Below are 14,602 nucleotides of genomic sequence, written 5' to 3'. Positions count from 1 at the left end.
AAGGTGGGGGAGAGATTGCGCAGAGCCCACCGCGAGCGCTGGGACACTGGACAGAATGCGACTCCCGGGAAGGCTCAGCGCGCACAGGACGCCGGGGCCGTGCGCGTCGGTCTTGCCCGCACATTCTCCCACCTCTGTTACTTTTTTCTGGTCGCTGTCCTCCTCCCTCCACCCCACAAAGGCGGTTGGTACATTCCCGCTGACTCCAGAGCTTAAAAAGGCCCGGGTAGGGTAAACCTCGCAGATTTGGTTTTGATTGGTGCACACAGTGTTCCTTTAGCAAGCTCTGATCCACCGCGCTGTCAGGGGGTGGGTCTCTAAATACCTTTCGAGGGTTTCCTTGCGTGTCAGCACGCGAGTGTCTGGGTTTGTGTGTGTGGCTGTCTAGCCGGCAGCGAGGCTTCTTAGCCCCCAGCCCCGCTGCTCGCCCAGCTTTTCCACCGCTGCCCGGCAGGGAGACGCGCGCGCCGCCAGCTCCGCGCGGCATGGAACAGACCGAGGTGCTAAAGCCACGAACCCTGGCTGATCTGATCCGCATCCTGCACCAGCTCTTCTCCAGAGATGAAATCAACGTAGAGGAAGTGCAAGCCGTCATGGAAGCCTACGAGAGCGACCCCGCCGAGTGGGCAATGTACGCCAAGTTCGATCAGTACAGGTGAGCGCGCTCTATCCTTGAAGCTAAGCGGTGCCCACTCTTCCAGTGGGAGGAGGAGCGGGCGTGGTGGGCACATACGTGGGGGTCTGGCCCGGGGGAGCCCAGGCCTCAGTGCTCCCGCTGAGCCCCCTCCCATCGCCCACTCACCCCCTCGCTGGCGAGCCACGGGCTGGCGCTCCGCGCTTTGTGCTCTGCGGCCGCAATGCGGGCGGAGAGTGGCTCCCACTGGCCTTGCCGGACGCCGGCCGGAGAGACCACCGCGCGGCAGCGAGGTTTTCTACCCTCTCCTCGCCCGCCAATTCCTCTGCTTCCGAACCCCTACTCCTCCTGCCCCCGGCCTGGGGAGCAATGCCCTCTCCTCTGGAGCCATCGTCAACCCGGGCCGCGGAGGTGCGGGGAGACCGCACTCGGGTTCCGACCCGCTAGGCACCTCGAGGAACCGACGGGCTGCGCTAGCGGAGGCTGCTCCCGGCAGAGAACTACTTAAGCCATCGGGAGGAAGGTGATGGTGAAGGACACGATTCCCACGTCCGTTCTCCATCACTACGCCTTCGGTCACCTGCCTCCAGGCACCTTCCAACGGGCATTTTTACTCATGTAAAATAGGGTCCTGGGATAGCAGCTACTGTTCAACTTCTGCTGTCCCCTCTCTCAGACCAGTTTAACCTTGCCGACTGCAGGCTTATTCAAATCCACTGTCAGGTTTCGCAAATTAACGACCGCTCTTGTTGCAGCCCCCAAACGATCTGATTTCTCTTATCCGTGGTTCTGAGTTGGTCTGGAATGTAAATTGAAGGCCCTTGCTTCCCAGACCTGCTTGGGTGCGGTGTCCTGGCAGGCTGGCTTTTTTGCAGCCCCGGCTTGGTGATTTAAGTAAAAATGAATCTCCCTACCAATCCTCTGGAACCAGAGGTAAAACTTAATCATCCCGAAAGATGAAAGGTTCGCTTTTTCCAAAGGGCAGCCAGCGCTTCAGTCTCTATGGTTTGTTGGGTTGACGGTTGGGGGAACGGGATAACTGAAAGAAAAGAATAAGGAAAGAACTGTTTTCTTTGGGAGCAGTTTCTGTTAGTCACCTCTTAACACGTAGGGTGTTTGGTAAAGTTTTGTTGGCAAGGGCCGTTTCAACTGTATTTTAGGATTTGAAATAGAAAAAGTGAAGCCCACGTAGGATCCCACTTTCATTTGCAAGTAGCTTTAGGAAATTTCTTTGGTTCCTGTCAACGCAGTTCATGGTAAAGCCCTTCTGTAGCTGTCAATAAAGCTACCGGAGAGTCTGATTTTTAAATTTTCGGGCATTTGCTCCAGGAAATTGAGGGCTTGTTGTGGGCCAGGTACTGTTCCAATCACTTTACAAATATGAATTAGGTACCATTCTTATCTCTGTTTTGCAGGTGAGGAATAGTAGGCAGTGAAGAAGTTAGATAACCTGCACAAGGTCTTACTTCTATCAAGCAGCGGCTTCAGGGTTCAAATTAGCATTATTGTTCCAGAGCCTACACTCTAATCACTACTAAACTTCCTCCAGACATAGGACACTCTAATAGTTTTTTTTGGCTAGATAAATTATTGGCCAATTGAAATTAATTAATCGGGATGGGCTGTAACAGCTCTTAATCTTTGGAGTGAGCATATTTCCAGAGGCCTTAAATTAGTCTTGATTGACAAACTATAAACCTTTCAAAATGCATCCAATTAGATTGATTGATCTTTTGATAGGTATCTGAGGCACAGCTCCCTAAGATAATGGGTGTAGTCCTCTGAGTGGGCAGTTAGGGAGGAGGGAGACAGGAAAGCAAAAATGAATTCTATAGCATTTTATGCATAGAATATGTGCCCAGTGCCGTGAAAACTTCTGATCTCTCGCCCTTGGGAGGACCAGTGCAGAAGAACCAAGACAGAATATATTCTGGTGTGAGCCAGCCAGTAAATTTTCTAGAAGAAGCCCTAGGGAAGCAAGAGAGAGTAAGCTAAGGGAGGGAAATGGTACGGGAACCCAGTTTACTATGAATTTAAGGTTGTGTGCACAGCCCATTGCTGGGTCATAAAGAGCTCCACAGTAAGGAAGACTGACGGTTAAAAAGCTCTTGCTAAGCAACTCCCTCAAGGATCAAGCTCTGCAAGCACCTGGAGAAGGGAAGAGAGGATCGGATTGGGACGGGACAGAAGGGGCATGCAGGACACTGAGTAAATTGGTGACCAAGAGACAAATACTACCAAAAACCCGGAGAAAAGAACCTTTTCCTGAAAAATGACACTGTAAATGAATACCATAATTGTCAAGCTTCACTAATTACCTGGTATCAATAGCACCCCTTGAACCAATAGAAACTTTAAAGTTGTTCCTCCCTACCCACCTGGTTATGGTGGTTGGTTGGGGCTGTTTTGTTGTTGAGGGGTGTGTGTGTGTGTGTGTGTGTGTGTGTTTTCCTTAAACACTGGTTTCTCCTAATTGTACTAGGTTTTCAATGTTCTTTACTTTCCTAATGTAGTGTCCTTTGTTCTGATACTTAGGTCAACCTTCACCCTATTTGTGGAGGACTTTTCATTGTGAGTGCTTTTGAATGTAGTTTGTGTCTGGACTTTAGTAAAACTAGGGAGGATTCTAGAACAGCTATTTAATGAAAGCTTGTTTCTCAAGTCCTGGTTTAACTACAGGGAGAGAGGGGGGAAAAAACTACCCAAAACAATAGCAACATTCTTGCCTGGAGCAGAAATGTGCTTTGCAAAAACTTTCTGTGAAAAGCTTACTCTTTTTATCAGCCTGAGGCTGTCACATGCCCTGCCTTATCTTTCCTATACCATGTATTAAAACTGAGTAGCTACCTCTGTAAATGCAGTGATTGAAAATACAGAAATGTCTAAAATGAGCTGTGCAAAAAAATATTTTCCCTTTGCGCTGAATTTCTAATTAGAAAACCACATTCAAAGTTGCTTAGAGGTAGAAATATTAACATTTGTGAATGAATTGTACTCTGTGACACACTGTTATTACCAGTGCTTATTTCAGCAACCCAATTCAAACTTCTGAATACATTCTTTTTTTAGGTATACCAGAAATCTTGTGGATCAAGGAAATGGAAAATTTAATCTAATGATTCTATGTTGGGGTGAAGGACATGGCAGGTAATACAGCTGTTGATCATAAATATTTATTAGAGCATCTTTTCTAGCATATGCAGAGTACAGTACAGCCTAGCCACAGGTCTTACAAGTACTAACAGATCTCATTTTATAATTCAATTTATAATTATCTGCAACGTCCCCAATCCCAGCAAACTCCTCATGGGAATTAGCATACGGGGTTCAGGTATATGTCATGCATATTAAAACCAGTCCCCAAAATGAGTATTAAAACAAAGGAGATAAGTAACCACCTTAACTTAACCTCATTCTTTGTTTTCTGTGGAGTCAAACTTTATATGAAATTGTTCTCAAACTTGGTCTTTGATTGAGGAATGTAAACAATTGTGGGAGCAAAGATCAAAGTGTGGAGATTTGGAGCTAGAAAAGCACAAATTCAGAAAATTTCTTTCTATTTCAAGTTCATTCTAGATAATTCTTTTTTTGCCTAGAAGGCAACTCTAATACTGATTCTTTGAAACCTAGTTCCTTAACTTGTCTTTAGTTTGTATATTTGCCAGTCATATTATCAATTGAGAATTGTTATTCTTTAAAACAGGTCATTCTCAATCTTTTGAGAATGATAAAAACAACAGTCCAGACCAATTTTTTTTTTTATATGGGAAAAAGGAAACACAAATTCACAAGGCTTTATAAAGATAGAGCTATAGATTACATTTGTTAACTCATATTGAATGAAGTTGTTTCTATTCATTCTTAATATTTTTGAAATTAGATTATGTCAGGAGTTGGACTAAGTTCTATGGATTTAGGAAACAAGTTCTTCTTATGTTGGAACTATAGATTAATCAAATTCAACATAGGAAATACTAAAAACGTATAAATATTCATATATTTTAATCAACCATACAGCTACCTCATATATTAAATACTATTTACAGCTGGGCACAGTGACTCACACCTGTAATCCAGTACTTTTAAAGGCCAAGGTGAGAGGATTGCTTGAGGCCAGGAGTTCAAGACCTCAAGACCAGCCTGGGCAGTATAGTGAGTCCCTGTCTCTACAAAAAATTTAAAAATTAGCTGGGCATTGTGGCACATGCTGTAGTCCCAGCTATTCAGAAGGCTAAGGCAGGAGGATCACTTGAATGTAGGAGTTAGAGGCTGCAGTGAGCTATGATCATGGCACTGCACTCCAGTCTGGGTGACAGAGCTAGACCCTGTCTGTAAAAAAAAACAATACACACACACACACACACACACACACACATACACAATTTACTCTAAGATTACATAAATTCATTCTTTCCTCAAATCCAATTTACTTTTTTTTCCCCCGCCAATACTGGGAAGTAATCACATGTAGGATGCTCTAAATCTACAAAATGTTAACACTATATATACAGTATAATAGTAACACATACATGCCTCCCCCACCCCTCCAAAGGAGAAAAGATAAAAAGCCTTGGGAAAAAACGCTAAATGTTGAGTGATCTTCTCAATGTGGTGCCTTTATTATAGATGATTATCCTTTCTAAAATTTCTCCATTGTACTTTCATAATCAAATTCTAGCCCACCTTAAATGAGTTATTAAAAGCTATATTGGGGGAAGGTAAAATGTGTTGCTGGTTTTGTGTTTCTGTAATCAAAGTAGTATTTACAACAAGGTTAAAAAAAGCTGTTCTTTAGTAGGGCTATGCATCATAAGTACCCTTTATATGAGTTGATATGGATGATATGTTATTTTATTACTTTGCCTTGAACATTGTTGAATTGTAAATTGGTGACATTTTAAAAATCCAGCAAAAATGGATTTTGGCCTGGGAGATGTCCTATTGACAGCGTGCAGGTGTCAGTTCTGGGCTGTTACTGTTGGTCTGGGTACTAGACCATCTACTGAGTTCGTTTGTCATTTTGTGTATGTATAGCAGTATTCATGATCACACCGACTCCCACTGCTTTCTCAAGATGCTACAAGGAAATCTAAAGGAAACATTATTTGCCTGGCCTGACAAAAAGTCCAATGAGATGGTCAAGAAGTCTGAAAGAATCCTGAGGGACAACCAATGTGCCTACATCAATGGTAACATCTTATCCTCTTCCTAAGGGCAAGTGGGAAAAATTTTGACCTCTTAATATTGGTCACTTATCTATCATGGAGTCATGGTTAAAAATACTTGGGAAATGACAAAAACACAATGGGTTTTGTTTTTTAAGACTTTGTACCTGGGTTGGAAACATTTACTAAAAATGTGTACATGCAGATTAGTGTCCCCTGAAAAGTTATTTGCCTGCCAAGACTTAAGACAGTTAAAATCAAATATGAATTTACATAAGTAAAGTCTTTCAACAAAAAAGATCAAGCTGGAAACATGAGTCTTGTGTTGGAAAATATAATGAAATGTTCTGGAAGTGATTAAGAATGCTAGCTAGTCCCTGTTTTTCTAAAATGCATATAGCATACCTAAAAGAGTATACTCCAGGGAAATTCGCAAGACATATTACTGGGCAGTGACTTACAGATATCTTACCAAGAATTCATTCTTTTTCCTGAGGCAGTGATTAACTTCCGCATTCCTAAAAAAAAAAATAGTAACTTTCCAAAAAGCTCATTAAAACTTATATGGGACAGATAATCTTTTTTTCCCATTTATAGATGAGGTTGCCAACACATAGGAAGATTAAGTAACTTGTCCAAGGTCACTCAGCTTTTAAGTTGCAACCAGCATTTGAACCTAAGCAATTTGATTCCAAAACCCATGCTTTTCATCAGGATGCTATCTCCCCTTATAAAGTATTATAGAGATCTATTTATTTTTTTTTTTTTTTGGCAAAGCAGGTTCATTCTCTACATATATAAAAAAGTCCAGTATTGGCATCGATATTTGACCTAAATGTGTTAGGTAATTAGAAATGCAAGTTATTTACAAAGTTCAGATTGTATGGTAAGATTCCTGCCCCTTTTCACGTAACACAAGAGTGTTAGTTTCCTACGTAGCAGAAAACTTACTCATTTACTCAAACATTTGAAGGTTGCTATATTTAAGGCACACCAGTTTTCCAAGAACAAGTTTGTTGCTTGTACCATTTGCAATAAGGCCAAAGCCTTTCAGAATAAATTACTGGCAACTGGAGTCAGAGTCGTTGTGAAAGTAGATTAAATCTTGAAGAATGGATAAGCTTTTTCTAGGATCTCCAGTGCAAAAGCCTGGAGAATCCAAACAGGTAAGGAAGTGATGCAGACCAGGGATGAAGCTGTGGTGAGGACTGGGATGAACTGGAGAGGGCAAGACACACTGAGAGGGCAGCAGTAGCCACCCAGCTCCAGCAAGATTGTCCTGACTCCTTTTTCCATAGAAGTTGGAAATTCTGGTTTTTATGTGAAATTTTGACAGTCAATAAAATATTAGGTGGGATATGCTAAATATTTCTGTAGATTAATCACCCAAATAACTTAAAGGGCACAATTCTTAATCTCTGATTTTAACAGATCTCAGAAGTAGGTAGGGGCTTGGGGGAGAGGTGTATAGTGATCCGAGGAGGGATATTTTAAGTGCAAGGAAGAACATGAGCGAAGGCACAATCATAGAAACGCTTCAGGAGTTGGAAGGAAGAACGAAGGAGGAAGAATGGGCTTGGACAAGGGAGCAGCAGAAGAGTGAAGTGAGATCAGGGCCTGGGCCTCCAAGACCAGCTTAAAGTAAGGGACTTCATAGGTCAGCAGAGTCGTACTGGAAATATATTGATTGATTTGGTGGCAGCATGCAACATAGAGCGGAGGAGAGGGGAGAATTGGGGCAAGGAGACCAAGTTTCCTATTGTAATGGGCATAAGGGTGACGGGACCTGGACCTAACTGCCCTCCATAAATATCATCTAGAAAATTTCAGTACTACTGTGACAGAGGGTACACCATGAACATAAAGGAAAAGGAGGCAAAGATCAAAATATAATAATAATGCTGGAATGTTAATAGCGGCTTCTCTAGAGGATAGGTGATTTGTCTTTGAAAGGTCTTTGCTTGCAGGAGTGTCCAGCATGCATTGGATGGTGTATGCACTTCCAGTGTTGAACATTTGTTCAAAATTTTGCTTAAGCCCAGTGTATTATGAAGGCAATAAGCTATAGGATTGAAGAGTTTGCAGGTCTGAGAATTAGGCCCCATTTTTAGAAATAAGGAAAACTGAAGATCCTAGAAGCTGTACTTGTTCAAAGGTAGCCTAGCTAGTCACTCTAGGGGTAGAACCTAAATCTTGTGTTCTACATCATGAGCACTTGTGGAGCTAGATCATAAAGAGGAAAGCGTAAAGCCACATTGAGTACCTACATTAATTACACTGAATTTCTTCCTTGATCCCTCAAACTCTCTTCTCACTGTATAAATTTTTCTCAGTGTATTTTTAAAACATCGAGTATATTGTCCTTTCTAAAAAGTCTTCTTGAACACATCTGTCCTGGGGCCGTTTGACTGCTTCAGTAGACTGGCTGATCTCTAGGCCAGGGCTCAGCTGTCATCCTGAGATTCCCTTTGTAGCATCCCAGGCTCTCCCTGTGCTCTCCCATGGGCGGGTCCCGTTTCCTGATCTCATGTTTTCTTCACGCCTTGGTTCATGCCCTTGTTTTGGTGGAGCATGTCCTCCAACGGCTCTGTGAGAAAGATTAATGGAAGGTAGATTTTTGAGACCTCATATGTCTAAACATCTCTCTATTCAACTCTTAAAACTTAAATGATAATTAACTTAGATATGGATTCTGACCTGGCAAACATCTTCCCTCAGAACTATAAAGGTAATCTCTTTGTCTTTTAGTTTCCAGTGTTCTTGTCAAAAATCTGGCGCTTCTGAGTCTTGAATCTTTCTATGAAACCTATTTGTTCTTTCTGGGAACTTTTGGGATCTTCTCTTTTGGTGCCCTCTCTCTGTCCCCACTATTCCGAAATTCACAATGATGCATCTTGTTTGATGACCCATTCATTGTGCTGGGTACTCAGTGAGTGTTTTCAATCTGGAAATTCGTGTCCTTCAATTCAAGAAAATATTTTCAGGTTATGTCTTTGGTTTTTATTTCTGCTCTGTTTCTGAAACTTGTATTGTTTAGAGCCTCCTGAACTATTCCTCTGATTTTTTTTTTCCTTTCTTTCCTATTGTCTATCTCTATCCTTTTGTTCTTTGACTTTTCCTCAGCTTCTCTGTGAACCCTTCTATTCAGTTTTCTGTTTCTAAAAGTTCTTTTTATTTTATGGTCCCTTTTCTGTATTTTCTCTTATCTCTCTGAGGACATTGATGATAGGCCTTTTTAAGTCTTCTCCTGAGTAGTCGCTGTTTCCAGTTGCTTTTTTCTGTCTTCTCTGCCCTTTGGGTTGCGCAGATGTCTGGTGGCCTTGGCTATCTATGTGCTAATATTTAAAAACCAAGGACAAAAAAGTTAATGGGTAGCTCTGAACACATGAATGGGGCTTATCAACTGGATTTCACTCTGCGATAATCTGGCATTTTCCTTGAGGAACTCCCAGTGATAATATCTTTAGGGCTTTTTCTTGAGCTAATCAGATTCTCTGAGAAGCTGCTTCCCATCTCTTGCCTGAGGAAAAAAAATCCTGTCGGGTAGTCTTCTAGCAGCTAGGTAGTGACTAAGGCAGGGATTTTACCATTCATTATGTGGATTTTTGTTTAATTCACCTTTTTTTTCACCTGGTGTCCCCCAGTCCCAAGTTGATCTATTGTATTCTTACTAGAGACCAAATCTAGTCTTCTTCTGGGAGGGAGAATTGGTGAAAGGGATTTGATACTCTACTTACATGTGCTTTCAACCAGTTCTGGTATTTTTAGACCCCTCTTCACCATCATTTCCAGAAGTACCCAGTGCTGCCCATTCCTGAGCTCTTTGAAGTTTCAAGATATGAATCAGGTTATTTCTTGGCTTTTCCCACAGATGGCTTAGGACTTAGCTTTCTCTGTGTAAAGCCATCCATCTAACTTTCAAGCTTTCAGATTTTTATTAATATTTCTCTTTTTAAAATTTGTATGTTGGTATCTTTTATTCCTTTTCTTTTTTTGTGAGACAGAGTCTCACTTCTGTTGCCCGGGCTAGAGTGCCGTGGCATCAGCCTAGCTCACAGCAACCTCAAATTCCTGAGCTCAAGCGATCCTTCTGCCTCAGCCTCCCGAGTAGCTGGGACTATAGGCATGTGCCACCATGCCCAGCTAATTTTTCCTATATATTTTGTAGCTGTCCAGATCATTTCTTTCTATTTTTTTTTTTTTTTTTTTTTTAGTAGAGACGGGATCTCACTCTTGCTCAGGCTGTTCTCAGACTCCTGACCTCGAGCGATCCACCCACCTCGGCCTCCCAGAGTGCTAGGATTACAGGCGTGAGCCACCACGCCCGGCCAGCATCTTTTATTCTTTTACTGCAATTGGGGCAGATTTTCAGGAAGGAACAGAGGCTAATGCATACATGTCGCTTACTACCTTTCAATGGAAGTTCAAGCCGGACACACTGGCTCACACCTGTAGTCCTAGCTACTCAGGAGACTGAGGCAGGAGGATCACTTGAGGCTCAGAGCTCCAGATCAGTCTGGGCAACGTAGCAAGGCCCCATCTCTCTAAAAAATAAAAAAAAGAAAGGAAGAAAGAAAAAATTAGCCAGACGTGGTGGCTCCAGTCTGTAGTCCCAGCTATGGGGGAGGCTGAGGTGGGACGATCACGTAAGCCTAGAACTTTGAGACCAACCTAGGCAATATAGCAAGACCCTATCTCTGGAAAAAAGAATAAACAAAAATTTTAAAAATAAGAATTCAATTTAAGTTAATTTCTATTAATTCCATATGTATCACAATTGATTTGTGATCTGAGGTGATTAACAAAAATTTTGCCTACAGCTATCACCTAGGTTCCTTCATGTATTCTTCCCTCTTGGACATTTAGATTCCATTGGCTTACATCGAGTAGAGAACATCAGCCATACAGAACCTGCCGTGAGCCTTCACTTGTACAGCCCGCCATTTGATACGTGCCATGCCTTCGATCAAAGAACAGGGCATAAAAATAAAGTCACCATGACATTCCATAGCAAATTTGGAATCAAAACTCCATTTGTAAGTACAATTTCTCTCTCCTACATTTAAATGCTTTGTGAATTGGCACCATTACAGTGTAAGCATTGCTTTTTGTTATTCTGAATATTATTTGAATATCTTAAGTTTTAACTATTCTTGAAGAATGAAATGAACCTTAACTCAGGGGAAAGACTCAATATATCTTAATTCTTTTCTTTAACTGTGGAGACTATATTTTCAGTTTATCACAAAATACCATTAAATTAGATGCAAAGAATTTATTGAGAAACTTCAAACTGTATGTTCAATCCTAAAGAAAATGTTTTCTCTTCATTTATTTGGGAAATAAGAGTGAAAACTATATTATTTGCTATAACTGCTATTGCTATGACTTACTGTGCCTAGCTACTAGGGCTAATTTGCTGGGATAACCCAAATAAGTTGCGTTGTTAACCTTTGTAAAGTTGAGGTCCTAGTCTGATGGTATAACGAAAGAAAACTGTTTTGTTTGCCAAGTTTGCTTTTTCTTTTTGAGTTGTGCTGCTATTTAGACCACAAATAATTAAGAATAGACTATACTAACATGTTCCTTCTTGAGGAACAAGAATTTCCTCCTAAAAATAACACAACCAGCACTAATGTGGTAGGGCAGTCTTTACCTCTGGTGAAATAAATTGGTCGTTTAGAGGAATGGTCTCTATTTAGTCATTGGAATGTCCATAAATAGCCAATGTGTGAAAACAGACTGAAAACAATCCTCATGGATCTTATGAAAGCAAGTCTTTGAGAGAAGCTGGGGCAGAATTTTCAAGTCACTGCCCTGCTTCATCTTTGTCTTCTACATTCCAGACCCTAAGAGATGTTCTTATCGCAGGAACGAAACAACAAGTCTCCATGGCCATAGCTGAGTTTTCATGCACTACTGGAAAAGCAGGACTACTGACAACAAGCTGAAATGTCTTTCATAAAGATTCATACATAGGTTTTTCTCTCTCTCTCTCTCTCTCTCTCTCTCTCTCTCTTACAGACAACTTCAGGTTCACTGGAGAATAACTAAGGAGCACCAAATCCTGAGATTGTACTTTAAGGTCCGCTGTATGTTTGCCTTGGACCAGAAGGCCACCTACCACTTGCTGTCCAGTAATACACTTCAATAAGCCAATACTTAGATCGACTGTAAGGCAGATGCTAATTATAAGGCATTCAGTAAGCAAATAGTGCCCTGAGCTACTGCAGAAGAAAAATCCCATTAAAGAAAAAAGTATTGTGATTTTTAAAAGCCAAATTAAGTGCTCTCCTAGTTGTATCCTCTAATTCCATTGAAACCATACTGGGAGTGTCAATGAAGGTTTTTGGAGCTTGGAAACACTTTGGTCTCTGACCTGTAATTAGCAAGTAAAACCAAGAAACTGCAAACATCAAATGCCTGCTTTGTTACCTGAAGGACTAAATGTAGTTGTCTTTAAGATACTTTGTATGTTCTTAATATTTGAAGAGAATTTTTTCAACTCTGTGGAATTTATTTTTTCAATCTTATTTTACAGATTCTTTTTCTATGAATAATAGATAGAGGAACTTAAGGCACTTTGCCATTTGGTAATGAAATAAAGAGCAGAAGATTTAGAAAAGTACAGGTTCCCAAACCTACAACAAACCAAAACAAACTCATGTCCATGGTCATAGTCACAGATTTTGTACTGCTATCAAAATTGTCAGATTTAATAAAACTGGATTTGAACACAATTGAAAGTTATCTTTCTTGATTAACATGATAAAAAACTTCACATAAATCATAGTTTCTTAGATTTAAATAGGTTAACAAAAGCACTGAAAAAATGCTCTTAGGATGTCAGAATATGAGCGGGCCGAAAAATATGCATTCAAAAACAACTTGCCTCTTTGGGCTTCACATGTGTTTGTTAATTGGCCAGACATACCAGCCTGAGGACCTCTGGCTCTAGTGTAGCTCATTGACGTGATCAGGTCTGCCTGAAAATTGTGTTTGTATCTGCATGTGTTTAAATGTGAGTTGGTTTTCAACATTTGAAAACTAGAGATTTCATAGAAGGTGAGGATTTCTAGCTTATTGAAAATTTGAATGATCTAGAATGCTGGGTCTGCACTGCATTTTCATTGTCATCAGTCAGCTAGGTGAGGGTCTGCCCCTGAAGTGGGACCATCCCTTCAATCAACTGCAGTCCCCAGCTCACTTGTTTCCATTATTACCTGCGAAGCCCACATAAGCATTTGAATTTGCTGTTCCTGCTCTAGGCAATTTTCTTAGGACTACCTGTCATAATCTTAGAGTGTATTATCTCTGGAAACTTAGACAGTAAAGTCCTCTGGAAATAGCTTCTATGTAGGTTATCAGTTGTGTTTATATCATCTCAGAATTATTTACATCTTAGCTTCCTGTCATCTTTAAGGATATTAACACTTATTGAATGCTTACTACATACTAGGCATTGTTATAAATTGTGTAAACACACTAGCAAACTTAATTCTGAAAACAACCTTCATGAATTAGATACTGTGTCGTCTCCTGCTGAGGTGACACATTACCACAAATTTAGTGGCCTAGAGCAATTCGGATTTATTACCCTACAGCTCTGCAATTCAGAAATCTTGTTTCCCAGCACTAAAATCAAGGTGTCAGGGCTGTACTCCTTTAAGACTCCCCATGTTCCTCAACTTGGGCTCCTTCCTCCGTCTTCAAAGCCAGCAATGGCAGGTTTAGTCCTTCTCATCCACTTTCCTTTTCTGATCTGAGGGACTCATGGGATTAGATAATGTCTCAAGGTTGTAGCCTTAATCACATTTGTAAAGTTTTTATTTTGCTACATGAGGTAACATATGCTTAGCTTCTGGGAATTAGATATGGATGCCTTTGGGGAAGCCATTCTGCGTATCAGTCTACTCTCTTGCCCCCAAGGAGCCATCTCCATCCCACATGGAAAACAGATTCACACATCCAAAGGTCCCAAAAGTCGCATTCCATTCCAATGTCAACTCAGGAGTCCAAAGATCTTGTCTACATCTCATCTAAATTAGGTATGGGAGAGGATCTTGTTATACTCTATGCCAGGATGCAGTTCCTCTCTATGCATAGAACCATTAAGCATAGTTGGTTAAGAACTTTGCCAAAAGTTATCCAGCCAAAGTGTTATAGAGCTACTGTGTAGAGCCAGGATTTGATCTCAAGCAACCATCCTCTAAAACTCATTCTCTTTATATTCAAACCTTTCATGGTAAAAGCAGCCTGGTCCACTTCCTATTCCTGTGTATCCCGTAATGTTACAAAAAAAATTATGGTATAATTGTGTGCTTTATACATATGTTATACTTAAAAGACTAAAATGTTTAGTAAATTGCGCCTACCCTATGTGTGACAGTAATGGCAAAGTGTAAATTTGAGGATCCCTGTGACTATAAGGCTTAGCCCAGCTGGCCACGCCACTCTCCTGGCCTCTGTGATGGGCCCTGCTCTCTCCAGCCCACACGGGAGCAGACATGTTACTTCTCTCGGAGCTCAATGGAGCTCCACGTTTGCTTGTGTCACCAAGGTGTTTGCACACATGCAAGGCAGTGATGGCATCACGGGCTCAAGTGGATTTTGTAGCAGTGAGAAAGAACGTTGAGGGCTGGAATCATGCTGGAAGCTAAAGGATGGATGAAATGTATTAATAAAAGGGAGTAAAAGACCTAAGGCTGGAAGAAGAGGAGTGAGCCCCGAGTGTGATGGGACAGGCAGGTGGAGACAGGTGGCCCGAGCGCACTGTAGCACTCAGTAACTCCCATCTCACCTG

General features: G+C 41.4%; 1 protein-coding gene across 2 annotated transcripts; it reads left to right on the top strand.

Annotated features, from left to right (window-relative positions):
* Window positions 1-231: 231 nt before the first annotated feature.
* On the top strand, window positions 232-12,539 carry CDO1 (cysteine dioxygenase type 1). 2 transcript variants are annotated; one of them, XM_069492699.1, is made up of 5 exons: window positions 232-655; window positions 3,704-3,781; window positions 5,672-5,823; window positions 10,666-10,835; window positions 11,824-12,539. In XM_069492699.1, exons 1-5 carry the CDS (start codon window positions 486-488, stop codon window positions 11,851-11,853), a joined length of 600 nt encoding a protein of 199 aa, XP_069348800.1. In that variant the 5' UTR covers window positions 232-485; the 3' UTR covers window positions 11,854-12,539. The 2 variants fall into 2 exon arrangements, with proteins under 2 accessions (XP_069348800.1, XP_069348799.1); XM_069492698.1 differs by having other exon boundaries at window positions 233-655; window positions 5,669-5,823.
* The last annotated feature ends 2,063 nt before the right edge of the window (window positions 12,540-14,602 follow it).

This window comes from Eulemur rufifrons, chromosome 17, assembly GCF_041146395.1.
Source record: "Eulemur rufifrons isolate Redbay chromosome 17, OSU_ERuf_1, whole genome shotgun sequence".
Classification (NCBI taxonomy): Eukaryota; Metazoa; Chordata; class Mammalia; order Primates; family Lemuridae; genus Eulemur; species Eulemur rufifrons.
The sequence above is the reverse complement of the archived record's forward strand: the minus strand, read 5'-3'. Positions and strand labels throughout refer to the sequence as shown.

Excerpts from the sequence above, each read along its gene's own strand:
- CDO1 (XM_069492698.1), top strand. The coding sequence starts at position 486 with ATGGAACAGACCGAGGTGCTAAAGCCACGAACCCTGGCTGATCTGATC. Across the intron at positions 3,782-5,668 it reads TGGGGTGAAGGACATGGCAG|CAGTATTCATGATCACACCG; the intron begins GTAATACAGCTG and ends GTGTATGTATAG. Across the intron at positions 5,824-10,665 it reads CCAATGTGCCTACATCAATG|ATTCCATTGGCTTACATCGA; the intron begins GTAACATCTTAT and ends TTGGACATTTAG.